Here is a 27,075-nt window from a genome sequence, read left to right as displayed (position 1 = left end):
TCTCAGCAACTCACTGGCAAAACAGCCACACAGACTTTGTCACTTAAAGGCTTCAGATACTCCACATTTGTGCTGTGTTGACTTTTAGGAGGCAACTTGTGTCCAAACATACTTGGTTTTGAGAAGGATTTAAAAAAAAAGAGGCGATTACAATACAGAATCGTACACTCCTATGAAAAAGGTAAGAACAGAAAACACAGGTTTGTGGCTGAAGGTCACTGCACTTCACAATCACCTTTTTGGTTTGCAAAAGTGAAATCAAAGAGAACGCATGGGCCTTCCTGAAACCATTTCAGGCCTGTAACCATTTGTTCATGCAGCTGGGAACGATTATTACAGATGCTGCTGGGGATATCGAGACATAGAAGAATGACAGACCCAAAGATGTCACAGCGGGAAGGGTCTGTCAGATGGCAGAATATCCCAGCAGCCTTTGTCAGGCCAGCTAACAACGTTCTGCTTAGCTGAATACAGCTGCTATCCAACCTTGGATACACAGGCACTCATCACCCCTTGCTGATATAAAAGAAAACCCTAACAAAATGAGGCTTTTGTTTCAAATTTATTTTGCAAATCTACCAATTCATTTTATGAAAGTATGAAATCCTATGTGGTTACATTAAACAGTCACATTACAATTCAGGTAATACAAACAACCACTACAAAGTTAGTTTTAGGTACTCTTGGATAACAAGTAGATTTAACATTATTTAAAACAAAAAAAAGTCACAAAGAAGAGAAAAATAGCCTTGTGATTGTCACAGAATTTAGATTAAAGCAAGGAAACCACTGTAGACTCTCCTTGTCCTACAACACCTTGAGAGAAACACTGACGTTTGCATCATCTTTCAATGTTAATGTTGAGTTAGACGCGTCAAATTTAAGTGCACACATCTACTCAGGATAACAAGAACAGTTCACAAGTTGTTTGGAAACCAGTGTCAGGTTTCATTCTCTGGAAATTACATTTACAGTATAACATCACCATCATCCCTGCTTTCAGATGCATAAAATCCTGTAATACTATTTGTAAAATACACTAGAGCTTCAAATCTGCTCTAATTGAATTCAGCGGGAGTAGGATCAGTTCCTACATTTAATAAGTACTCCTGATTTACTGAAATCCTTACGAAACGGCCTCCTTCCCAGGAATGAAATCAATTTAGCAAACAACATACTGTAATAATTCAGCAAAACTCTTCACTTTGCTATCCAGCAATTGACACTGCAACAGCATTTCTGAGGCCCTTTACACGTGACCATTCTTTCCTCGCCACCAGACACAGGACACACGCAGACACCAAGCAAGCGCGCTTAGTAAGAACTCGGAGCTATGTAAATAAAGTATAAAAATCAAAGAACACATTGAATTAATCTAGAAACTGCTCTCCTGACACCCATCTGACACACCTCTAGTGTCATTCTGCTGCCTGTAAGCTGCCACTTCTGATGAGACATCTGTCAATCACGCTTGCATAACTGCTTCTTAGGAAGCAATTAAACGGAGCTTTGATTTTGTAGCTGCATCTCTACATTGCATACGTAGTTCGGGGCAAAATGTCCAAGATGCTACTGCTGCATGTAACGCAACAGTGTCACAGAAGCAAGGAGAGCTGTTTATGGGGTAAAAAAGGCAGGTGCAGGTACAATCCTGATGGCCTGTGGCACAAAGGAGATAAAAACAGTTCATCCTCCCTTGCAGCCTTCACCTCTTTTGACTAGGACATCCAAAATGGTGCAGCCCCTCAAATCTCCACTCATGCACGTGGAACAAACCTGCAGATCTTGTTGTAGTACAGAAGTGAAGCCAGCAGCACCTTGGCAAGGCTCCCAACAGAACTAGGCATTTATCCACAAGAGTATCGTTTAACACTGACCACCTCAAAAAACTTACAGAAACCAGACAGGTTACATAAAACTATACAAACTTTCCACCTGGACACGAAGTGCCACTGAACTGCAGAAGCAAAAAAGAATTTCGTGTTGAGGGCAGTAGCTATCCTAAGTGTCTACAGCAGGCTTTATTCCCCTGAAGCCAGTAACATTTGCTAGAGTCTTGGAAATGGTACCAAGCTGGTGAGAACGCTACTACGGCCAAGACTAGCAATTTTCTCCCTTCTCGACAAACACCACTCTTATGCGACATGCCAAAGCCAACTAGGGTGCATTTATGGGTGGCTGACTGCAGAACTCTCCCCAGAAGGTAGTTTAAAATAGTAATAGATGCTTTGGTTTCCCATTCTCTGATATGATATGATAAATATAATTTGTTCAGACCCTTTGTTACAAGCATGCATTACAACAGATGGCTCCACCCTGTTATTACCCCTGTGCCTGCTTGTTTTCCCTCTCTACTCATGTAAATGTAATGTCAAATCCTCTTAAGAATCCTGAGCAGCCGTCCAGAATCACTTGTTCAACTGACATTTCTGTAATAATAAGGAAAGAAAAAAGAGTTGTGGGAAATTAAATGGTGCTCTTGTTGCCAAGTTGTTAAAATTATATGGCAATATGCTTCCAGTAGTTGTACGAAATTAATTTGTGGAGTGCCTACAAGCCTTACATCTACTAAATCTCAACAGGATATAAAATGCTATTTAAGTGATATAACTTAAAAATGTTAAGAAGAAAAAAAATCAGCACCAAAGAGTGAAAGAAGAAACTAAATTCTTGTCTGCACTTCGATTCCTTGAGGCTGGATCTCTACAGCTGAGCAAGCCATGCCGGAGATCCTCAATGAAATACTTAGACTGTGTATGTATGTCAGCACCTGCACCTCTCCCTTCTGGCACCCGTCTTCAGCTGTTGAGACAGGGCACATTCAGTTACTCTGCTCCTGTAAACAGCAGCTGGCAAACAGCTCGGCCAGCCCCTCCACTAACGACCCTCTCATCCACTGCTTTCTGAAACTACCAGCCAGAGCAAAGCAGTCTCGCTATTTTTCACCTCCTTTATTATAATGTTGTCCAGAAAGAAGTGCCTGAGACACCTGATCTGTAGATAAATTCATTTTTAAATTATGCCACTATGTGATTACTGTCATTCTTTTCTCACAACAATGTCAAACACAATATAAAACTTTGGATTTTCTATACTGAGTAAAATCAGCAGTCAGAAGAAAGACAGTGCCAGCAGCACTGTTACTGCTCCATTCTGTAAGACAGAACCAGGGTAAGGCGCTTTGGCAATCAGCACCAAGTTTAAGCGACAAGCTTTGTAACAACAATTTGCTCTCTGCACACTAGAGTATGCACAAGTTTTCTGCAGATGCATGGAAAACTGAGACCCCCTGGCTGTTCCCTAAGCTGCTTTGAAACTACAACAATTTGTTTAATCCAGCAGCAGATCCTGGTACTATTCTTTCCCTAAGTACAGTACATTTTGACAGCAACACAGAAGCACACGACACAAAACAGATTTGTTCAAGCTCACCGTGGTTCCGATGGACTACACCCACCAAGAGGCAATCCAAAAAAGAGCACACAATTCATCAGGACAACAACACTGACTCAAAGGAATTCCAGCTCCACTTAGTGAAGGAAGAAAGAATCCACAAAGGAAAAGATCTTATTGCAAGTTGTACTGCTCAGTTTGGCCACTTCTAATACAGATCGGTAGTGTCAGAAGCTACCAAGGAGCCAACGACAAAGAATTCCTGTTTTGTAATTATTTTAAGTACAGCAAGGTTGCTTTAAAAAGAAAAGCCACTGCACAATATTCCAAACGGCCTTCTCTAACAGACTTGCAATCTTTAGATCAACACTGACAGAAAATACGGATTTCCGTAGCAGTTCTGGCACCTTGCAATTTGGAAAACTCCTGTGCATATGGGACTGAGGCAGCTTGTTTGCAGACCCTTCTCGCAGTACCCTAGGGTCACCTGTGCTTCTTTCACATCAGCGTATCGCTGGACTCAGCAGGTGCCTTCCTCGGAAGGCGCAAACTGGCAGCTGTCGTGAGAAACAGTGTCAATGCTCTGCACTTCGGACTGCAGGTGGATGGACACCTGAACAGCTATCTCTTGACCTTGCTCATTCATGGACCCGTCGTCTGAATCCCCGGCTGGCGAATCGCTGCGCTTGATCTCTGGGTTGATGGGGTATATTGCAGCTTGGGTACCGCAGGCTTGGGTCTGTTTTTCCTCCTCACCGACTTCATCGGGATCGTCGACTCGCACAGCCTCAAAGATCTCCTCCATGAACGCCCTGCAGTTAAGGATCAGAGGTGGAAGGGGAATGCTTCTGGCAAGCTCTTCGATGTACCGAGCAAACTCCATGGTCTTAAACTGAGTGACTTTGGCCAACTCTAGCGTTTTAGCAGATGTAATGATAGGGATGCGCTTGGCTATCTCAAAAGCCTTCTGAAGCTTCTCAGCCCCTTCCGTCCTGAAGAACTCATTGATAGCCTTCTCTGTCTTGCGGAGGTGACTGCTCATCATGCACAGACGGGTTATGTTTAAAATCAGGGTGATAGCAAAGGCAACGAGGCACACAATCATGTAGTAGATACTCATGTCTCCCGAGGTGAAGATAACCCTCAGGGTGACTGTGTAATACAAGGTGTCATTACGATTAACAGCTGCACACGTGTATCGCCCCCGGTCAGCAAAGGTGACTTTTGTGATGTTAAGGGAATTATCAGCAATCCTCCACCGGCCACCTGGAGATTCAAAAGAAATAAACTGAGCTAATGAAAGAAAAATCACTGGGTAAACTAAACATGTGTTGGTTCCTTCATAAACAGGAGACAGAGCTTGGAAGTAGGCAGTCCATTTCTAGCGTAACACAAACAGTACTCCAAGGATGGAAATTTCCTTTTCATGTTTGTGATACAGAAAGCTGTAACCACTTACCAATCCTACTGCTTAACGGTAAATTATTCTGCACGCTTGCTACTCTGGTTTTTCCCCTTTCTCTCATCAGCACTGCCTGTGTGCTTTTAGACTGCTAGCTCTTTCCGACAGGGAACCTAAATCTCAGCTAGTGCTTCTCACCCGCTGTGTAACAACACTATGTTGAAAGACTGTCCTCTGTAAAGTCTAATTTTCCATACGTTTGGAGTCAAAAGTCAAGTGACTTGTGAAAAAGATCAGAGTCTGTAAATAGCTCTGCTGGCAAAAAAACCCAGGACTTTCTTCAGACACAGTTTTCTGCTGAGCATGCAGTGCTGATACACAAAACCCATGTAAAAAGAAATCAATAGAAGAAGCTAGCTTTCTACAGTATTTCCTATGCATTTATAACTTGGGGGGAAAACTGTTTTCATAACTCATTCTTCTAATTGCTCTACTTTGAACTAATCTCCAGATGGCATTCTAACTACAAAGAGGTTACTGAATACTTAAGGCAGAAAGATGGCCTCCGAGAAGATCCTATCAATTAGCTTCATGACCTTCATTAATACTAATAAGAGTAGAGAAAACCACATGCATCTCAAAGTCCTAATTTTTTGAAAATTAAAAACTACAGGGACAGAACTATAAGAGCCAATGGCTAGGAAAATATATACTCCTGTACAAAAGGGTTAAACAGTATGTATTTCATGATCAGCCATTACAAACTGTGTTAGTTTCCGTGGTCTCACTCGGTGCATAAACCAGAAAATTAATGTAGTAAGTTACCCTACGCTTTAAAAAATCCTGTAACAAAATTAAAGCACTGCTTGCCAGCTGAAAAAGGTCACAAGTTGCAGAGAATTTTGCTTAATTAACGTTTGGAAAAATACTATATAAACCAGAGCAATAAAACCCAAAAACATCACTTAGTATCTCGTAGGATGCAGATTCATTTCTTCTGTGTTAAACACTGCAATACCTCCTGAACGAAAGGATTCTGTGGGGCACTGCAGCAGGATGGATGGGCTAGGACAGAACTCAGGTACAATTCACATGCCACATGCCAGAGGGCAAAGGGCTTTGTCTTGCTCTCTTCCTTATCTCCCCACTGTAAAAATGGGAGGACTGGAAGAGAAAATGATAAGAAAATCCAGAAGTTTTCAGATACTGTATAAAAGGGGAATACTGAAGGATAGAAAACAGCAGGAAAGCTCACCTTCACCCTTCTGTTCAAGCAGGTGTCCTCTGGAGTTATACCAAAAAATATATTCATACTGGCTGCTGTTCAGTTTACATTCAATTAAAATACTGGTCCCCTCTTTGGCTATGATATCATGGTGTGCTGGAGAACTTACTAAAGCTTGAGACACAGTATGAAGTGATGCATTGAAAGACCCAAAAGCAACCGTCCTGTTAAAAGCTACATTTTCCAGTGTAAATCCAATCGAAAGATCAGCACTAACACTCAAAAATAACAGGCAATAGCTGAGCTTCATGGAAAGCCAGAGAAAATTCTTTTTTCATTTAATTTGGAGAAATGAGGTCATATGATATTAAGCTGTCTGTATTGCTCTGAGATAGCAGAGGAGGCTCTTGACTTGTTCAGTGATAGAAAATGTCTTGGATCCAAGCGCGCTTTCAAGACCATCAATATTAGAAGCGGAAACTGGAAATCCAACTGAAAAAAAAAAAAAAACCACGTTTATTAATGATAGCAAGCTTACGGCGTATTCAAATTTCATTTCCAGTAAACAGATTTTGATTAGCATAATATAAACTGTCAGCCAAGAGGTTCCAAATCAGAGCTTTGCTCAGAACACAGTAATGAAACGAGGGTAAGAAGGCATTAGCACAACCTTCAGTCCTCTAGATGCTCATCTTCCCATCCAAATAAATAATCTGAGGAACAATAATCATTAAGGGGAAAAAGGTTTTAAAAAAAGAACAAATTGTTCAGACTACTCAAAATGCAAAACTATCTTTAGGATCAGAAAGTGGATTCTGCATTTGCTAGCAGAGAAAAAGTGCTTTCTTAATAGAGGAAGAAAAGCAAGAAAGAGGATATAATTTCTGCCTCCCTCCCCACCAATATCAAAGTGCTTTTAAGCCCTGGTTTTCTGAAGCCAGTCTTTCGTTGAGCATCTAGAGAAAAAACAAAGCACACACACATCTGATTTTAAGCGTTTATACATCTACTTACTTGATTCTAGAGGCACAAGTGGCATTAGATGTCTAAATACTACATAACATGCTTGTAATTTCTTGTGTTGGGAAAACTCTCTTGGCAGTTACCTACAGCCACAGAGAGGAAGTCCCTTTCTGAGTATCAGGGCACTGATGTCTAAAAATACCTCCCTTTTTGCAATTTTTCTTGCTGCTATATTTTCTGACTCTGCCTTTTTTTTTCTTGTATGTTTCACAATAAGCTCCCGATAAAAATCTTTTACTTTACGCTGCCAGGTCTCAGCAGTCATATCCTGTTTACCATCTTCTCTACCCAAATGCTGCCCTATATTTCACAGCAACTTGAAAATTTGTTTTGCCCTAGGGACAGAATTCATACTCTTCAAATTAATGTGCACAAAAGGTATTTTAAGACACTAGCATACAGCCTTTAATTTTATGTTCTACGCACACAAGGATCTTCCTTTTTTAAAAGCCAGAATAAAACCAATTTGTAACAAAATGAGATGACACCGATAAGAGAAAATCTGTAATCAATTTTACTGGAAGCCTGATTCATTAAAATTTCTAATCTAATATGCATGCCCTGAAGTTATGATTCCATCTAGACTGCTCCAGCGCCCTAAAAAAACAATTTACAAAGTGCAGAAGCCACAAGCCAAAATGTTAACTTAAAGAACATCTGACTCCATCCCATTGACTGTGTGACTTCAAATTTACCATTTTGCCTTCTACCAATACCAAATGCTACTAGAGCTGAATTTCATAAAAGTCACAATACAAAGGAATACATTTTCTTAATAAACAATGCAGATACTTCTCATCCTTCCAGAATCACTAGTTAACACTGCCTACAGCAGACATAAATCTCACTTATGAAAAATAATTTACTGTAAATAAATACAGGTGATTTTGACTAATTGTCATTTCAGCAGAGAAAAATTAAGTGTATTCAGGAATAGGAAAACTTGCTGATAACACACTACCCAGACTAGGCATTTTTTTCAGTTAATTTGTCAGAGGTCAAACCAGATTCCAGACTTGACGTGACAAAAAACACGTATCTGACCCTTTTCTGTTGCGGCTATTGCCAAAATCAGTTTAACAAAGAAGGCAAAGAAGACAGCTGGGTCCAACTCTCCTTCAAGCTTGACTAACCAACTCACCCACTGAGTCCTGCAAGAGAACCTGGAAAAGAGGCCCTCCACTTGTTTCCCTCTAAACAGCAATCCCGTCATCTGCCCTCTTTTCTTCTTTTTTTATTGGTCCCACTCTTTTCTCTATCATGCCTCTTGTCTGGTCATTTAGGACGAGACCAACGCAGAGAACTCAATTATACCGTTGTGCGGAAGAAACTACTTTCCCTCAGTTAAACAATTAAAAAAGTACCAAGGCCTCTTTTGTCCCTGTTTTCCACCAGTTGCACTTTTGGGGAATGCTACTGAGTCCTGCTGCCTCTGAGGAAGAGCATTCCAGCCACACCAACCGCACAGGTCTGCAAAAAAACAATACTGATTAGCTGATCACCAACCTCTCTTCTGTTGGAAGGAGTGGTTTTAGCCCTCCTTTTTTAGACCCCTACTATTTTCTGAGGGTTTCAGAGCCTTCAGCAAGCTGCTGACAACTGACCTGCTTATTTTCGTAACCTTGTGCAGATTTTTTCAAGGCAGGCTGTGGACTGTTAGTAGCTTGTGGAGCACTGACATTTGCATTGCCAGGGTGGCCATTTGAGCGTCCCTCAGGGCTTGCGCTAGCAAGTGAGGCGCTGGGGCCGCAGATCTTCAGCGTGCATCGCTCCACGACCCAGCTGCCTTCGGCTAAAAACGCCACTGCACTTAACGGCTTTTGCATGCATCGGGACTTTGACTTCACAGCATTCGATGCAGTTACAGCTGACGACAGCTCTGCAGCCAAGACAAACCCTCCTCTTCGGTATCGAATCAAACGCACAGAATAACTTTCAGTCTTCCAAAACAATAACCTCCCAACTAATCAAGTTTCAGATTTATTAGAGAATAATTCCAGTACCTCCTTTGTGTTATTGTCATTTTAAATTATTAAACTGTTAGATTTCCAAGTGTCTGTGACACTCCTCCTGAAATGACATTAGGAACCTCAGTCAATTATTTAACACAAGAAACACTCAGCAATATTTACCCTCACAAGAATAATTATTTTCAGTAATTGCATATGCTCTCCACTATATTTGCACTGAGCTTGCATAATGTATAAAGCATTGGTGACGGGTCATTGAATTTTACTATTAAACTCTTTGAGGTCTGATTTATTAGAAATTGTTTGTCACATTTCACTTTTGGAAAAGCCATTATTGCTAAGCAGACAATGATCTGTCACTGCCGAGTGCTGGGAAAAATAAAATGATTTGCGAAATCCATATTCTTCAACTAACACACTTATGCAAAACAGCTGCTGAAGCTGATAAAGGATCCAAAAAGGATAAAGCGTGAGCAGTGCCAACACCGCAATTCTTCAAGAAAGCATTAAGCTTAAGCGAGATGAAATGTGCTGAATAGAAACTGGCTATTTTACAACTGAACCTGACGTTGAGCTCAACATATTTAACCTCTATTAAACCATAAGTTGTAACAACAGATAGCAGTGGAAAGATAAAAGTCTGTGATGCATACGCTTGTATGAGTCATCTTTGGCTCCTGTCCTGAAAAAGCGTATCTGAGTTTAACTCAGAGCACTGTAAGCGGTCCCACTGAGGTCAATGGAAGTACTGGTAGTACTTAAAACCACACACCTTTAGAAGGCACTGCAAAATTGGGGCTCAAGAGGTTGCAACTTCTATGACTTTATATTCACTGCTCATAACATCATTTTGTACCCTGAGACAGGTGAAGCAATAAACCCAGACACACCCGACGGACCACAGGCTGCTCGAACCGCCTGCTGCTTCGGGCACACGATGTGGAAACGCGTTCCGGCATTCACAACAGACTAACTGGTCCCCATGCGCACTAGCAGACCCGCACGGATCGCTTTCGCGCAGAGCACGTCTCCCCACCCGCAGCGCCACGTCTTGCAGAAGCAAGGCTGCTGGGACCACCCCGCGAGGCCCCTCGGAGCTCTCTTTCAAACCGGGGAGCCGCGCCTGGCAGAGCCCTGGGAAATGCGTGAAAACACTCGGCGCGGTCTCACCGAGAGCCCTGACAGGCGCTGCCAGCGTGGGACAGGCCGCAGGGAGGGTTGCCCCTCCGCGGGGGAGCAGCTGCCCCCGCAGCCCCGCACCCAACGCCGGGAGCCCGGAGCAGGCCCAGCGCCTCGCCCCAGCACGGGCCCTCGCCCGCCCGACGCCTCTCGCCGCGTTCCCCGCCGATGAGGGATCTGGGGGTGTTTTTTTTTGGTCTGTCAGCTACAAACGAGCTGGCACAACACTCCCCAGAGCAGGAAGCCCTGGCCCCCTGTCCCCGGCCCCACGCCGCCCGTGGGGGAAAGCCGGGAAAGGGCGGCTCCAGGCAGCGGGAAACGCCACGCGCACCCACGCTGCGGCCGAGGGAACCTGGGCCGCGGCGGCCTGACGTCACGGCCTGACGTCACGCCAGCCTGGCGTCACACCGGCCTGATATCACCCCAGAAGGCCTCCCCCCCCACCCCCCGGCAGCATTTCCATGGCAAAGGAAGGGCCCCCGGCCTTCTCCCGCAGCCGCGGGGAGGCCACGGAGGGCCTGCCCGCCGCGGCGCCGCTTGCCCTCCTGACTCCGACGTCGCCGGGTAAACCCTGGCGTCACCGTCACGCAGCGAGGCAGCGGCACGCCGCTCTCACCGGGAGGAGGGTGGCCGGGCCGGGCCCCGCCCCGCACCCCAGCCCCGGCTCCAGCTCCAGCCCCACCGCCCACCTCCTCCTCCGCCGCCGCCGCCGGCCCCGCCACCCGGACGTGCTTCCCCGAGCGCCCTTCCGGGCTGGGCCGCACTTCCGGGGTCAGCCGGCGGGTGCCGCTCTGCGCTGCGCCTCGATGGTTACGGTCCGCCCGGCGGGGGCTGCGCGGAGCTGGCGGGGCGGGGCGGCCCGGCGGGTGAGGCAGCGGGGCTGGACGGGACCTGCCGTGCGACGGGGAGTGCCCCGGGGAGCGGAGCCTTGGCGGGCCCCGCGGGTCAGGCAGCCCCGCCTGGGGGTTCCGGGGCCCTGGGGGTCCCCCGGGGAGGCTCACCGGGCTGCGGGGTGCGCGGGTAGCGGTGGGAGCCGGCGAGGCCGGGGGTCCGCGGCCCAGAGCCGCCTTTCCCGCGGCGCGGCCCTCCCCTCCCGCCTCTGGAAGCCGGCGGAAGGCTCTGGCTGGGGGCAGCGGCCCGGGGGGTGGGGGGTGCCCGGCCTGCCTCGGAGCCGGGGAAGGGCTGCGGCGAAGCGGGGGGGAGGGCAGCCTGGCCCCGGGAGCAGGCCGCAGCACGGCGGCCCGATGCGGTGCCGTCGGGGCCGGTGGCTGTGGCAGCCGGGGCGCGTTTCGGGTTTCGGGTGAACCCGTCAATGCCTCCCTCCCTCCCTCCCTCTCTCCCTGCCCGGCTCTGGCAGCTCTCCCCGCGCCCACCTGACACCCTGCAAAGCACCCGTCCCAGGCAGTTTGTTTTCGCGGTTTGTTTTCTTTTTTTGGTGAAGCAAGTGATGGATTTAATTATCTGAGGAGCTTTTGTACCTTTCATTTGCTTTTTGGGGCTAGCGACTTGTTTCCTTCCTGCGGAGAGGGTGTGTCAGTCCGATAAAGCCACGTCTTTCTGCGGGACTTTAAACTTCCAAGGGTGACGTTTCTGCCAGCCGGCCAGAACTTGGTCTGCACGCTCCCTTAAAAACATAAGCTGTTTGTGCTGGCATGTGTGGCGACATGAAGGGATTTCTGGCTTAGTTGTGTTTGATTATTTGAAACACAAACGTGATGCTTTTGAGCTAATGTCAAAGTGTACAGAGGAGTGATTTACTTTATCTGCCTTGCTTTCTATGGATGTTGTAGTCATGTCTGAGAAAGACAGCGGTGAAAATCTGAAAGAAGAAACGTCTTGCGAAGATGAAAACGAACAGAAAGCAGAGGGACTTGGCTGCGCTGAGGGCGATGAAGGGAGAGAGCCAGAGCTTGAGCCTGTGGCTATGACTCGGAAAAGACCTGAGCCCAAACTACCAAGCCAGCCTGCTGCCACAGAAAAGCCTGCAGCTGAAACCCTCAAGGTGTGTTCCAGGCTAGCTCTGAATAATGTGACTTCACGTTTCGTGGCTTTGAGCACAGAATAATTCTGAGCATAAGCCCCACTCCTTTTCCGAAAATTCACGTTGCTGTTTATCTGAAAAAACTGCACCAAAGTTACAGATCACAGACTGCTTGTGTTCCTCTCCTCATCACAGTACCTGGATCACTCTCTTCTGCTTGTCTTCATTAAAGGTCTCAGATTCTCCTACTGCAGTTCAGACTGGATGGGGGTACTGGGGAAGCTGGGGGAAATCTCTTCTGTCAACTGCATCTGCTACTGTAGCTACTGTAGGTAAGGCTTTTTCTGATACTTGATAAATGTTTTAACCATGCTTCGTGTCTCAAGCTAGTGCTTTTGTGCTCGTTTGTAGAGAAGGGGTTTTCTGTTATAGCAGCAGTTATTGGCAAAATGTCGAAATTGTTCAAGTAATGGGGAAAATTTGTACCAAAAGATACAGTGAGGTTAAGGAGACATGCACAGCCGAAAATGCTTTCAAGTTTTCAAGGTGTTTGCATAATTTTCAGCTGGTATTTGAAACTGGTATTCAGGTGGTATTTACGACTTGATTTAAAAGCCGAGATGAAACCTGAATTCATTACATTGGTAAGCAAGCTGGATAGTAGTAGATTTTAATGCTGGGTAAACTGTCTTGAACAGGAGAAATCCAGAATAATAAGAAACCATAGGCAGCCCTAATCCTGCTTCTGTTCTGATTTCTGTTATATCTCATGGTTAATGTAACGCTGTCTTCTCTAGGTCAAGGTATTTCAAATGTCATAGAAAAAGCAGAAACAACCCTTGGGATCCCCAGTCCTAGTGAAATCTCTTCAGAGACTAGAGATGCTTCAAGAGGTCAGTTTTTACTGCATAGGAACAACACTGAAACGTTTCTCATAACATCATAAGCCCCAAAATAACATCACCTTACTCTGCATCTTGCATATTGAGGATAGATATCTTTGTCCCAAAATAATACTCTGTTGCTTACTTCTGTTAGCTCTGAAAAGTAGGTAGGGCACTAATCCAAATTCTAGCCCTGCTCAGGAGCTGACACTTGGTGCTTGATATTCTCTACTCTGCAGCTGACAGGATCTGGTTTGGGGAGTGAGGAAGTTAATTAAGTTAATTTTCTGCCTTCCAATGCAGGAAATGAGAGTCCTGGTGCTAGCAGCACAGATGCAGGTGATGATGGCAGTTCCTTTCCTATTGCTGGGGCTCTTGGAGTTTTATCAACCATCTCTACTGCTGTCCAGAGCACAGTGAGTGAGTTGGGAATGCAGGAGAAAATGGGTTTAAGGGAGCATTGGGAGTTTTGCCTTTCATCTGAAACATTGTGAGAGGAAACTTTAGTTTTGACTTCTGTGGGGTGAATGGTGAGAAGCGGTTTCAACCTCCAGACGGTCTTTGGCCTGTGCCTTGCCTGTAACTGGCACTTCGTGTGTAAGTTGTCTTGAATTTTGATGGTTCTGTGTTAAATGTTGATACGTAACAAAAAAAAAAACCCAACAGTAGACTGTGCGGTGCATGCATTCCCATGCATGTCACCTCTGTACTCTTATCTCTGCTCCCTTCCTTTAGAGTATTCGGGTAAATGCACGGTCAGTCTCATTCCTGGAATATTTCTGCTGATTTCCATGGAACTGTCGAGAGATGAAATCCCTTCTCTTCAAAAATTTCTGTGAAACTAGCCCAAATTGCTTGGAAATCAGCTTGCTCCTGTGACCATGAGAAATGCACTTCAGAGGAACCCATTACCCTTAGAAACTGTGCTTTTGTGATCTGCTGTCTGGTCAATTTGCCCATGAATCTGAAAAGAGCCGCAGATGGAAAGCTGGCTTCTGCTTTTATAGGCTTGAGCAAGAGGTAGCAACCAAAACCCACAGGTCTAGTGTTTTCCAATTGGAAGGATGAAAACTAAATACTTTAATGTGCTGAGAACCAGCCTGTTCACAAAATAAAAATGTATTTGCCATCAGATTGCTGCAGTTGTCTGAGTGATGTATTAAACTGTTGGATGATAATGTATTGTGGCTTTTCCCATGTCCTTCTGCTCTCTTTGTGGTGATTAGGGTTGAATTTTAGGGTGACAAGGAGACCGGTTTGGGTTGTACGTGAGTGTCTGGCGTAATGTTACTAATATAAATCCCCCGATTCACTTGCTTCAGTTTTGTAGTCTTCTGTGAGTTTTACGCGCTGTCTATATCCAAATCTGATTCCTAGGGAAAAACTGTTATTAGTGGAGGTCTGGATGCCTTGGAATTCATTGGGAAAAAGACAATGGATGTAATAGCTGAGGGAGACCCTGGATTCAAAAAAACAAAAGGCCTAATGAACAGAAACTCTACGTTATCTCAGGTATGGCAGTTCCATATCAGCTCCTCATTGGTTTCTCTCGTTTCTTCTCCCTTCTTTTGTAGTCCTTTCATTAAGCAACCATTTACTGTTGAACCAAAAGCATTCTCCTCCCATATTGCGTATCTTCTGGTGCTGCCCTGAGTCCTCTGCTCTTCTTTTTCAGGTCTTACGAGAGGCAAAGGAGAAAGAAGAGCAGCAGACGGCTACTGAGGTTACCATGGCTACCGAGAAGAAAGCCCATTATGGGTTACTGTTTGATGAGTTTCAGGGTCTTTCGCATCTGGAAGCCTTAGAGATGCTTTCCAGAGAGAGTGAATCAAAGGTAATGGCCTTGAGCAATTTGCCTACTATTTTGAGTTCATCTGAGCAGGGAAGAAAAGGTTAGAAACATATGTATATACATGTAAAATCAGATGCTTGGAACTTGCTATAAAATGATTGATTACACCACTTCACTTTGACCCCTGCATTATGAGCTGGTGTTTATCCTGGGAGCATGATGTCCTGTCCTCAGCCCCTAGAGCCATTCTCGTTACCCAGCTAGCTGCAGTTCCTGCATGCCTTCATCAGCCTCTCACAGGTTACTCTCTCGTCATACGCACTTGTTTGCTGCCGTGGTCTGGACGAGAGTATTGTAAGCACAGCAGAGATTGTCCTCTCTGTCTTGGGGCAGGGAGGAGGGCAGATCCACATGCAATTTGAGAAGTCATTCACTTTTTTTATGAAAGAGATTCTTTGAGTAACTCCTTGAGAATCGATTATTATCTAACGAGACTTCAGAAATAAGACTTTTTCCCTTTCCTCCTTCCCGTAGGAAAATACTGTTTTCTCATTAATATCAGTCTGCGATATTTTTATGTGCAATGTAAACCAGTGCTGCATCTTCCATCCTGTTTCTTTTTCTTGTTGGATCTGTGATTCTCTCTTTGGCTGTGCTGCCCCTAACTAGGTGAAATCAGTTCTAAATGCCCTCTCTGGAGAAGAGTTGGACACACTAAAGGAGGAAATGGGGCAACTCAAAGAAGCATTTTCTTTACCTGAATTCTTTGAAGAAGAGGAGGAAGAAAAGAAGGGTAAGAGAGCACTAGGTTCTGGGAGGACAGGCTGCTTCTGAATGAAATTCTCGGTGTAGAACCAGCCAGCCCTGAGATCACTAGCAATGGGCATGATGCCAAAGTGAAGTTATTCTTTAGCTGGATGCTTAATTCTGGAGTCGTCTGTGGCCAGGAGCGTGACAGGTAGCAATACCCTTCATCTTTGGAAAGCTGCTGTGCATTCTATAGCAGGAACAATTTCTTGCCAGAGCAGGATTAGAGCTGCTTGACTCCTGGGCAGTTTGTACAACTAACCTTGAGCCAAGATGCAAATTCAAAGAGATGCTGGATTCACCTGACCGTGAGGGAAAGACTGTGAATAGAGTTGTCCAGCCTGTGGGAAAGCAAAAAGCCTTTTTAGTTACTTATTTTTTAAATGAGAGTTAGCCACACAGACCAAAAGACTCAGAGGTGCCTCCATGCACAGGAACCATCTGATTCTTGAGGATTATGCAGATATAAATGTAAATTTCTTGCATTGCTTTTAGCTAAATGGCTCATCAGGGAGAGCTTACACACCTGCATTTGCTATCATTTAACACTTAATGTATCTTTTATATTTGCACATGATGGATCTCACAGCCTTTCCCCCACTGTTAACATCTGCCCTGCCATATATAATAGAAGAACCATAGGCTTTAACTGGTATTTCGATTCTCCAAGGTGATGCACAAGTTAGTGCATTGTAAAAGGCTGCCTGTAAAAAATGTGGACTTACCTTAGCTACAGAACCAGAACTGAGAAAGCAAAGCTAAACTTCTGGCACTGGTGTCTCCATCTTCTCGGAACTTATCTTATAAATTGTATTTTAAAAGACCAGATTTGATGCATTCTTGCCTGAGCTAATGATTGAAAGAGAAATAAAGGAAGCAGTTGGCAGACTTGTGCAGAACTAGTTGTGCATTGAAGTGCTGCCTGTTCCTGTATCTGTCCTTTGTGTGGATTCTTTAACCTTTCTTGTCTTTTAGGAGATGAGGAGTTCACAAAAGAAGTAACAGAGTTGTTTTCAGAACTGCATATCTCCTCAAAGCCGGACAAACTGGTCATGGTGAGTTATTCTCTGTTTTCTAAAAGCTGGAGAGCTTTCGCACAGGAACTGCTTCTTAGTCCTGCTTTGCTTGTGAAAATATCAAAGGCATGAAAACAAGCTGTGTTTTAGATCCTTTGACAATGGTAGGCAAAAGAGATGGGCCTTTTCCCTTGATTTATGGGGCAAAATCGTGTTTTGCGATGTCTTTGGCTCTGAATCAGTAGACACCAGTGTGTCATTGCCCTGTCACTGAGCACCAATAAGTGGCAGCAAAGATAACTGGGAGCAGTAAGCCTTCAGCCACCACAGTGAAACCAACCTACAGTCGTGAACTGAGGCCCTCCTCTTGGTCAAAGCAGCTGGTTTTGCTAGGTTCAGAAGTTGGTAGGAGGAAGAATTGCCTTTCTTGCCTTCGTTTCACTACCCTTCAGATCCACCAAGTGGCAGCAGCATTCTGCAAACGTGTTTTTAAAGCAGCTCTGTTAGATGTGATCTTGCTGGTAAACTCCAGCACCCGGTGCTAGAGAAACGACTGCCCTCAGCTACATCACTGCATGCACCCCTCTACAGAGTCCTGAAGGCACGAGGAGCATGTGTCCTGGTTCTTCTCACTAGCTCTGGAGTTGTAGCTGTTTCCTTCCTCTAGAGAGATCCAATGCTCCATGTTTTGTGGTATGCAGGGGGGGCTTCATTCCAGTCATTAAATACTGTGGCCCATCTTTGTACAGGTGAGGACATCTGCTCATGAGTGGATAGCACGGTTCAACAGTAGTCTGCCTAAAGAAGAAAAAGAGAGTGAAGAAAACCAAGAAGTAGAGTCCGGAGATGGTGACCATGATGCTAAAAAATCAGTAGAGGTAACTGAGTAGTTAAGACAGAAAATACCTGACCGCAGGGTGTTTATCTGGCTGCTAAGTTACAGTTGTGATTCCCAGAGTTTATGGCTTTCTATTTCTGTGCAGGTTCTGAGGTCTGAAAGGGTAGTGTAGTGATAGTATGTTGTGTGATTCACTTGTTTTAGGTACAGAAAGTAGCAGTTTTTATTATGGTATGGGGAATCTGTTTACCTCTTGCAGGAAATTCATGCGTTTGCCATTAGAAGTCTGGCTGAACTGACCGCGTGCGCCATTGAAATGTTTCACAAAACTGCAGCATTGTTTCTACATGGTCAGAAACAAGAGGTGACAGCCACAGACAGAGCCAAGTCCCTTTCACAGTGAGTTCATCTCTTGGTAAATGTGTAGCATATAATTACTTACATGCTTGCAAATCTATGGAATGCAGGGCTCTTGAATTCTGCGTATGTGTTCAAAGTTGTGATGGGTGGCAGCACTATTTTCCAGCAGAATTCAGCTGTCTCTTTCCTCTTCTTATCAAGAAATGTCTTTAAGCTGGAAAAAGAAACCCTGCTTGAAAGCTTTTATATAGCCAAGAAGAATGTTTGCCCTAAGCTTGTGCTACTTAGTAGATGGACAATTAAAATGTGACAAAGCAGTTGTATGAATTACTTCTTTGTTAATCATTTAGTATGTTACGTACGTGATAATGTAAAATTACTGCTACTAATTAGTAGCCTGGTCTTACCAATAGTGCATAACATGAGATTTTTCTTTTATGCTGGGAGATACTTGGCAAGTGTATGAAATATGCAGTACTTTCTAATTCAGCAAATGACGCTTGTCGGTAAATAAAAAGCAAGTTAGTACTGTTCCTTCTTTGATGGATGTCTGTTCTCTGAATGCTGTTTCAGATTTTCAGCTTTAAATATTTATTTTTCCATCTTTCTGCTCCCTAATTTATTTGGAAAATTTCTGGATCTTCACACACTGTTTATATGCTCTATATCAATTTTGGTTTCATTTGGCTTTGTATGCATGGAAACAAGGTATTTGTGTTTTAGAGGAATGCTAAAATAATGTTATTGTCATGGACTGTATTTACTACATCGTTTTCCCACTCTTCTTCCACAGAATGACGATCGTGCTGTGTAAAGAACTGTCAGCTTTCTCTAAAGAGTTCACTACGTGCTTAACAACTGCAGGGGTAAGAGTTACACCGTAGTTCTTAGGAATGAGACGTGGTTAGTTGATTACAGCCTTGGGATCTTCACCCCGAAGTGCTTTTTGTGTTTGTGCATTTATAGATGCAGTTTTTTTGCTGTGTGAACCAATGTTCTAGGTCAGTGCTCCCCAGTTGTGGCAGCTGAATGTGTGCTGGGCTTTTGAATGCCTCCCTGCTGCATTCAGCCTGGCACAGAGTCGGGGTGGGGATTGGTGCTGACAGTGCTAAGGAGACAGAAGAAAATGAGGTTTGTGAACCTGTTGTGGATTTTCCAAAACACTGGGGTGTTATTGAACATAATGTCATTATCTCTAAATTCTCCAGTTGTCCGCAGTTCATTTGAAGATGTAATGTGTCTGTTCATGTACGGCTTGTGTTGGGCACGTGCGGGTAGCTCTGCGTGCTGCAGGGCAGGTCCTCTGCAGCTTGTGACTTAGCTTTGCTACCTTTCCCTCCTAGGGGAGCAATGGTGATTTTAAACTTACTGAGGATTTAGCTTTATCTTGCTTGACGAAATGTGATCAGATTTCAATCAGGATAATAGATATCTGATCTCTGCAGGTCAAAGAGAAAGCAGATGTTCTGAATCCCTTAATCACCGGAGTGTTTTTGGAGGTCAGTTATGCTAAAGTTAAAACTTTAAACTAAAAAATATAGATGCTGGGTTTTTTCCCACTTTTTTATCCTTATGCATGCCAAGTTCTCTAACCCATGGTGTAAGATTCTGCTTACCTATTTAATAACTTTAAAGTGTTAATAAATGTCTGTAGATTTGCACAAGAGATTAGTTACTTGGTGAAGAGGGAGCCGTATGTGGTCTCAGCTGACAGTTGTGATGGGTCAGAAGACACCTATTAAATTCAGCAGTCTGGATTTCTAGAAATTAGATATGCAAAGTCAAACCTTAGACAAGCTTGTAAATTAGCATGCAAGAGTCCTAACGCTTCCCAGCTGTTAAGTTTCTTCTCAATGCTTGTGAACTTCTGAGGTGCGGTAGGAAACGGGTGTTTCCTGTTGGTGTGTTCTTCCTTCCTGCCCTGGCATGCTTGTGCTTCACTTTGAAATAATTTCTTCTCATCTGTTACCAAAAACAGTATCCTAAATTTGCATTGCACCTGATCTTGTTTGGCAGTTTTTAAGCGAGTTGCTTTATTGCCTAGTGGCATAAAGCTCCACAAAAACTTAATATTACATTGATTTCTGGAACGAAGCCTTAAAAACCCAACAAACACTAGGCTTCTGTTTATGTGCGTTAATCAATGCTGTTTGAAATGAGTATGTGGCTAGTAAAGCTGATTGGTAGCATAATTATTCATGTGTGTATTTTGATTTTTGTTTTCCTAGGCTTCAAACAGTGCTTCGTATATCCAAGATGCCTTCCAGCTCTTGCTGCCTGTACTGCAGATCTCTCTTATTGAGGCTAGAACGGAACTATTGCAGCAATAAAAATCCTTCTAATTAAGAACTTTTTGACCTTCCCACTTCGTAGTCTCCATGCTGGAGAATGATGTAATGGCTGTTATTAAAGGGAAAAAGATTAACTCTGATTGCTGCTGCTGCAAGAACGGTGATTAAATGCAGCCTGGCAATGACAGCTCTTACAGCACACTGTGAGATGCGATTAGCATAGTCCAGGCTGGTGGACAACGTGACAGACTGAAAGTGCAGATTGCTTCTCTGTTTTCATGGACTGTCTATATCTTTTCACTGAAATCCTTCTGCTGTATGTGTTAACAAGCTCTTTGGAGAGAGAAGCTCTCTGGACTGTGAAGACAATGCTGGAGAAAAGAGTAGCAGCTGGCTAGTTAGAGTTAGCTAAAATCATTGTGTGATTTCTAAGTCAGAGAGACATAATTGGGTTCCTGATAGCGCTGCGTTGGTGTTGAAGTGAATACTGGATAGGAGGTGCAAGAAAAAGCAAGTATTTATGATCATGAACCTTGCAGTTCCTAGGCTGGAAAGAACAGAGCAGAGAGGGTTCCTTACCAAGCAGTTGTTGCTGACGAGAAGCCCCGGCTGCCTGAAGATGCCTGTTAATGATTCAGGGATGTGGGACGGGGACTCTCGCTGGGGTGCTGTTTCTCATTCTCTTGCAGAGTGCTTGCTTCAGCACAAGCTGGGAAAATGCTGATCTGGCCCTGAGAATGTGGGTACTTTGCTTTATAGCAATAAATGAGAACTGGCTAAGAGGGATTGATTTGTGTTTGGGCAATTTAATGAGAGAATTTAGCAGGAGGACTCCCCGTTTTCAGTGCAGCTTGACATGTCAGCCATGGACTGTTCGCAAACTCGGATACTGCTTTTCTCCTGTTTCTGTGTAAAAACGCTATAATGCAATGCTCCTTGGAAGGTGTGTGAAAGTAGGGGGAGAGGAAGCATTTTGGTTCTGTTAGCGAGAGGCCTAATTTGTCTCAGAAGCCGCTCCCCATACGGTTTCTGTTTCTTTGGGCTGTGAAAGTTCCCTGCTTTGTTCCTCTTCGCAGTTTCTGTCTTTTGAGCCTGCCCGCTGGGAGAGAGCAGCCTCTGCTGGAATCACAAGAGCAGAAATACACAGCTAAAATGGGACTTCCAAAAGTCCAGAATAGCGAACCAGAGGTGACCCGAGTGTCACACCTGCCTCTGTGCTTGCTCATTGGCAACAATGATGTTCAATCCCATTTTGAAAATCCTCTGGGTTTTAGCAGGTCTTGCACGTTTCTGCTGTAGCGAAGGCTTAACATTCCTCTGCTCTATTGTGCAGTAGAGAAGTGTTTTTATTATTAGAACACCTTTTGGTTAATGCTCCTCTGGTTTTATATATGTGGAAAAGCCTCGCCTGAGTCGTGGTTAGACTGATCAGATCTCTAAAGGGAGAGCCTTCTTTTGCGTCTTAAAGAAAGCGAGACTTGAAAGGAGTGTGTCTGCGGTAAAAAAAATCTGCACTACAATAAACTGTATTTCTTTTCTTCTTTTGGTTGATAGCATTATTAGAGAAAGGATTTGTTTCAGTTAAAAGCTAGCAAGATAGCAGTGGGCACGAACAAAAGGAAAAGAAAGAACTGTGGGTTTTGTTTTTTTTTCTCAGCCGTGACTGTAGCTTGCGGGGCAGGGCTGGGTGCTGCTCGGGGGCTGTCCTCGCAGCGTGGCAGGTGCCGTCTGCTAGCAAAGAGGGCTCTGAACCCGGGCTGGGGAGGGAGAACTCCCCACTCCTGCATCAGTGCAAAATGGCAGCTTTGCTCCTGCCGCAAAGCCAAAATTTACAGAAGTGTCAGAAGAGAAGAAATGAAGATAACGGGATTTTATGAAGCAGCAGCTGCTCTTCTTGCAGATAAAGTACTGACCTGCAGCGCTTCAGCGTACAGTAGCTTTGTAATTAAAGGAAATGAGGTAAATTTTTTTCTTTTAAAGATGCAGACAGTAATTCTTTCAGTTATGTGCCCACCTGGATTTTATTATAGCAACCAATAAGCAAACCTGTGCCAGTGCAGGGATGGCAATAGATAGCCAACAAAAACAGTTCCACAGTTGCTGAAACCTCTCTACCCAAAGGGTTCATCAGAATTCAGCATCCAACTGTCTGGAGGTCTTACTGCTCGGCCTTGCCTTGCACATGAACCTAATGAGAGCTGGCAGTAATTTGAGCATTTCTGGTAGTGTTTGGGGAGGTGAGAGGTGGCTGAGAATAGAGAAGAGCCAAGATGCTGCCAGTGACGTGGAGGGGGGGGGGAAAGCCTTCCACAATTATTATCTTTCCTTGGGAGAGATTCTGTTACTTGCAGCTGTAAAAGCTGCTTCCTGGCAGCTGCTGTGGAAAGGTTTAAAACAAAAAAGGCTCGTTGCTCCTGATGGGCTTTGGGACTTGCCCCAAGCCCTTGCCCCACCACCTTCCCAGGGACTCGTTTTTCGTTGTTAAAGCACTCGCGTTCGTAGCAGCACAACCCCTGACGCAGGTGGGGTGGACAATTGTCCTCATCTGGAGGACGCAGCAGCTACGTTGCCACTGGTGGCCCCAGGCGAGGAGACAGCTGTCCCAGGTCACCCAGGGCACAAATTAAATGGCCTGGCTCAGAGGCAGGGTGGGGAGAAATGGCAGGAGGAGAGCTCTGGCATTGCCTTCCCCGGTGTGCACGCTGGCTCCGAAATAAACAGCGGTCTGCAACGATGTGATTTCAGCAGAGAGATTGGTCTCGTGTAGCCAAAGGCTCCTTGGCGCAGAAATGGAGGATGTTAGTGCCCAGCACTGTGCTAATTAAAGTTTTCTGGTAGTTTCGCTGGTCCCTCGCAGCTCTCCACGTTGACAGCAGCTGGGAGGGGGCCGTGCGCTGGCATTTCGGGTGCTGCCTGGCGCGTTGCTTTCCTCCCTTCGAGGGCAGCTTGGTGCCCGCCGCAGGGTGAGAGCAGAGCCCGCGCGGTTTGCGGGCTGGGACCCAGCAGTGCCCGCATCTGCCACTCTCTGCTGTCCTGCTGGGTGGTGGAAGCCATCTCTGTGCTGCAAGACGCTGGTGCCTGCAGCCTGGCCCGACGAGCGGGCTGGTGCTTTGTGTCCCTGTGTCCAGGGAGCGATGGCAGGGCTGTCCCCTGGGCTGCTCTGACTGGAACACGCTGCAGGCTTAGGTCCCTCTCATCGGAGTCCCGAGAGCCCGGCTGGGGCTGGCGGGGAGCGAGCGAGTCAAAAATCAGGTCGAGCATGGTATCTGTGGGGGAGGATCCTCCTAAGGTGGCAGGAGCTGCCCAGAGGAGCGGGGTTGGGTGCCGGCCGGTCCCGACACCAAACAGCCTCCCTGGATCTGTCCCAGGGTCCTGTGCTGTGCTCCCTGCGCGCTCCTCCACCGAGCTCCAGGCAGGATTGCTGCCGTCGCCTACCCCCAGACTGAGTGCTGAGAGCCGGGAGTTCCCTGGATGATTTGTGCCTCAGCTGAAGCATCTCTGCTAGAAAACACCGCGGCTATTGATTAGAAAATTGGCACTAACAGGGACTCGGCTTTGCTGAGCTGCTCCAGGGTTTGCCCACCCTTGCCATTGCATCCAATCCCTTATTTCTGATCTAAACCTGCCGAGGGGACTCTTGCTCTGCATTTGGGGCTGGTGCAGGCTCGGGTGGAGGGGGCCTGGGGCAGACATGGCCAGGTTTTTGGGATGAGCGACTTCTGTACAGCTGCCTGCTCCCTGTGTAAGTCACCCGGAGTTAGTCTGGCTCAATGGGAGGGGGCTCCGTGTATGCTGCAATTACAGTAAATTAAAGTGAAATGACTGCGGGAGCAACTTCATTGTAGAGTTGAAGGCTTTAAATGGGGCAAATCTTGTGGGAGAGGTAATACAAATTAGCTTTCAGGTACACAAGCCCTTCTTCACGTTACTGTTACTGCTGTTATCCCATAGTGGTGCTATTAGAAACGAGGGCATTGCATTAGAAGGGAAGCACATTATGCAAGTGTTTAGCCCTGCTGGTAACTGCTCTCTGCTGACAGGTATTTGCTTAATGATAGGTTGGAGAGAAAGCCAGCAGCAAGGACAAGCATCAGAGGGAGCTGGGAGTGCTGAGCTCCACCTGGTCCAGCCTTCCCTGGACCTCCCGGAGCTGCCTGACACCTCCCACCAAGAGGGGAGCAAGGACCCTCTGGAGGTTCCTCGCACCGTGGTCTGAAGGACACCCCCAAATCCCATCTTCTCTACTTCCAGCAGGGTTCTGACCATAGCACATTCCCAGATTGAGTCCCCAGTGCCCTCCCTGGTCCCAGGGCTGGTCCCCACGGATGTCTGCAGGCTCCAGAGTTGTCTTGGCTTGCTTGCAAAGGGTCAGGAGGTCTTTCTGCTCTTGCCTGTGCTGGAGGCAATGTCTGTGAGGCTCTTGTGGGTACGAATGCAACGAGTCATGTTCCTTGTATCATGTGCTGTCCGTGACAGGCGGCAGAGCCAGTTTTTCTGCTCTGAAAGTGGGACTGGGGAGGAGACCGCAACACTCAAATACCGAGATCCCTGGTAGCTGCCAGCCAGGCGGCAAGGAGGCCACTTGCCGTTTTCAGCTCCAGGTAAGGTGCTTTTCTGTCTCCATTGTCTCACCAAGGGGATTTACAGACTCGCTTACCACTTTTGTGGGCTGGAGAAGCAGAGAGTGCAGCAGGAGCATCCCTGGGATGGCTCACACTTCATGTGGTCTTGGAGATGGGGATCCAGCATCATGCCTGAGCCTGGCAGGAGGGACTTCAGTCCCCTGGGTGAGACAGGAGTGGGTGCAAACGCTGTGACCTGTAAGCCAGTTTTACCGGGAGGGAGGGGGGGGGGGGGGGTAAGGCCATCTAGGCTATCATGCCCGGTGGGGTGAGAATACACAGACTTGCTTCATTAGCCAGAGGTCCATTCCATGTGTACCTTGTGTGTTGCTCGGCCATGGAGAAAAATTGCAGCTTGTCAGTGGGGACCATAGGGCTGGTCGCTGGGTTTTGCTGGTGTGCCTGCCCGGGCTTTAGGTAACCAGGTCATCTAGGGCAGGGAGACCTGTCTGCCCCAAACGGGGCTCCAAAGGAACAGGAAGAACTGGATCTGCTGGTCTGGAATTGGAAAAAGAGCTGAGCGTTGGCAGCCCTTATCTGAGCCACCACCCACAGCATGGACCCTGGGGTGGGGGAGCCTACCCCGTGTCTTGGAGATGGGCTGGATTGGTCCCCCGGGACAGGGTTAGCGGTGCTGTGGGGAATGAAAGGGTTGTAGGCACCCACGGTGGCATTGCCTAGCATGCGCTTGGGGCAGCACTACCCCTTCCCTGCGCCCGCTGCTGGGCTTTGGTCTGGTTGCCCATCTCCTAGCATAAAGCTTGAGGTCTACCTCTGCGTACCCGGTGCCTTTCCGATCTGCTCACAGCCCCTGGCAGTGAAGGCACAAGGCAGGGGCATCCCCCACGGATCTGGGGCTGCAGGAGCTGCGGAGCGGCTTTGGTGAGCAGGACCTGCGGTCAGGGCATCGGCTACATCTTCTCCTGCATCTTCCCAAGGGCTGCCTTTTCTTTTGTTAACATTCGATTATTTTTAATGATTTTAGATTAAAATGTAATTATTTTCAATTAATAGTTGCACTTCTTAATTACGGAGATGAATTAGATTGCTGTTCATTATTAATTAGATTTTAACTTTGCACTGATTAGGCCTTTTATCAGCCTCTTTGCTCACTCCCGCCCTCTCGGTCCAACCTGCCTCTCCCGCGATGCCGCCCCAAACCCCACTGCTTCCCACTGCCCTGCAGCATCCCGGAGGTTTTCAAGCCTGTCTGGAAAATACAAAATAAATTTTGTCCGCTCACAAGCTGCGACTGGCTCTTCTAAAAGCCCAGATACCAACCAGATGATGTCATTTTGCGGCCATAAAAATGTTAAAGCATTAATGTTCTGCCTCCCTCCCTCGTCAGTGCCTGGGAGAGAAACTGTTCCCTCATTCCCTGCTGTGGTTGGGGAACGACCGCTCTTCCCTGCGAGCAGAAGGGACCCGATCCCTCACCCCTGCTGCCTTCCTCTGCCCCTGTTTCATGGACTCTGTTTGGTTCTGCTGTTTTTTGAAACAAGCTGTCTTCTTTCTTTTCTTTTCATCCACCACCTTTCAGGTACCTAATCAATGCTCAAAGCTTTCTTGCCATTGCTCTCGGCTTCTCTTCCACTCGCTGCTGCCTCTGTTGCCCTCCCTACCATCCCGGGGAGGTCTCCTTTCTGCCGGGGCTTCCTGGGAGCTGCTCTCTATTGAGTCATCCTCATTTAATTTTAAATATTCCTGTCATTTTTGCCTGCTCACAGGGGTTTTAAGGCATCTCCCTGTATATTTGGCCTGAGGTTTCTCTGTCTGCCTCCATCACTCTCCCCTTGCTGCTTCCCTGAGGGGAGGGAAGTGCGTGCTGCCTGTGTGGGCACAAGGTCTGGTCCTTTTTTTCTGGGGACCACAGACTGCTTTAGTCCTTTCCCTGCTGTTTTGTAGAGTAGGAAGTGCACAGGGCCTCTTGTCTCATGGAGAAAACTGAATGGTGAGGTCCAGGGAGGCATTGTTATCCCTGAAAAGCTCACCTTACTCCACTCTACGGTTGCTCCTTCTGGTCCTCTCTGTGCTGTAGGTGTGACAGTCTCGTGTCCCAGAGCTCTTCAGCGAAATGTCAACAATCCTGAAATGTGAGTGTTTGGTGTGAACCTGGGGGGACCTGCTGGGTTTACGTGTGCTGGATGCTTCATGCTGGCAATGAACTTCCCTCTGTGCCCTGTTGTAGGGTTTGGACGGGAAGATAAGGAGAGAGAGGAGAAGGAAAAGGACAAGGTAGAAGAGAAGGAAGAAGAGGAGACGGAAAAGACTGAGGGAGAAAAAGAGAAGGAC

The 27,075-nt window shown here is 46.3% G+C and overlaps 2 protein-coding genes across 5 annotated transcripts; one reads left to right on the top strand and one right to left on the bottom strand.

Moving 5' to 3' along the window:
• Nucleotides 1–719: 719 nt before the first annotated feature.
• On the bottom strand, nucleotides 720–11,214 carry MFAP3 (microfibril associated protein 3). 3 transcript variants are annotated; one of them, XM_075441460.1, is made up of 3 exons: nucleotides 11,194–11,214; nucleotides 6,051–6,512; nucleotides 720–4,659 (listed from the first exon to the last, which is right to left on the bottom strand). In XM_075441460.1, exons 2-3 carry the CDS (start codon nucleotides 6,328–6,330, stop codon nucleotides 3,914–3,916), a joined length of 1,026 nt encoding a protein of 341 aa, XP_075297575.1. In that variant the 5' UTR covers nucleotides 6,331–6,512; nucleotides 11,194–11,214; the 3' UTR covers nucleotides 720–3,913. The 3 variants fall into 3 exon arrangements, with proteins under 3 accessions (XP_075297575.1, XP_075297573.1, XP_075297574.1); XM_075441458.1 differs by lacking the exon at nucleotides 11,194–11,214 and adding an exon at nucleotides 10,882–10,938; XM_075441459.1 differs by lacking the exon at nucleotides 11,194–11,214 and adding an exon at nucleotides 8,408–8,485.
• FAM114A2 (family with sequence similarity 114 member A2) lies at nucleotides 10,962–20,219 on the top strand. Of its 2 annotated transcripts, none has more exons than XM_075441455.1 (14): nucleotides 10,962–11,058; nucleotides 11,983–12,194; nucleotides 12,406–12,505; nucleotides 12,971–13,066; nucleotides 13,361–13,473; nucleotides 14,435–14,569; nucleotides 14,733–14,891; nucleotides 15,519–15,642; nucleotides 16,632–16,711; nucleotides 17,422–17,550; nucleotides 17,770–17,909; nucleotides 18,664–18,736; nucleotides 19,316–19,369; nucleotides 20,099–20,219. In XM_075441455.1, the coding sequence occupies exons 2-14, from the start codon at nucleotides 11,985–11,987 to the stop codon at nucleotides 20,198–20,200; spliced, it is 1,515 nt and encodes a 504-aa protein (XP_075297570.1). In that variant the 5' UTR covers nucleotides 10,962–11,058; nucleotides 11,983–11,984; the 3' UTR covers nucleotides 20,201–20,219. The 2 variants fall into 2 exon arrangements, with proteins under 2 accessions (XP_075297570.1, XP_075297572.1); XM_075441457.1 differs by having other exon boundaries at nucleotides 11,058–11,136.
• Nucleotides 20,220–27,075: the final 6,856 nt, after the last annotated feature.

The sequence above is a fragment of the Opisthocomus hoazin genome, chromosome 22 (assembly GCF_030867145.1).
Source record: "Opisthocomus hoazin isolate bOpiHoa1 chromosome 22, bOpiHoa1.hap1, whole genome shotgun sequence".
NCBI lineage: Eukaryota > Metazoa > Chordata > Aves > Opisthocomiformes > Opisthocomidae > Opisthocomus > Opisthocomus hoazin.
Note: the sequence above shows the minus strand (reverse complement) of the source record. Positions and strands in the feature narration are given on the sequence as shown.

Excerpts from the sequence above, each read along its gene's own strand:
- MFAP3 (XM_075441460.1), bottom strand. The coding sequence starts at position 6,330 with ATGAAGCTCAGCTATTGCCTGTTATTTTTGAGTGTTAGTGCTGATCTT. Across the intron at positions 4,660-6,050 it reads GCTTGAACAGAAGGGTGAAG|GTGGCCGGTGGAGGATTGCT; the intron begins GTGAGCTTTCCT and ends TTGAATCTCCAG.
- FAM114A2 (XM_075441455.1), top strand. The coding sequence starts at position 11,985 with ATGTCTGAGAAAGACAGCGGTGAAAATCTGAAAGAAGAAACGTCTTGC. Across the intron at positions 12,195-12,405 it reads CTGCAGCTGAAACCCTCAAG|GTCTCAGATTCTCCTACTGC; the intron begins GTGTGTTCCAGG and ends TCTTCATTAAAG. Across the intron at positions 14,892-15,518 it reads CCAGAGAGAGTGAATCAAAG|GTGAAATCAGTTCTAAATGC; the intron begins GTAATGGCCTTG and ends GCCCCTAACTAG.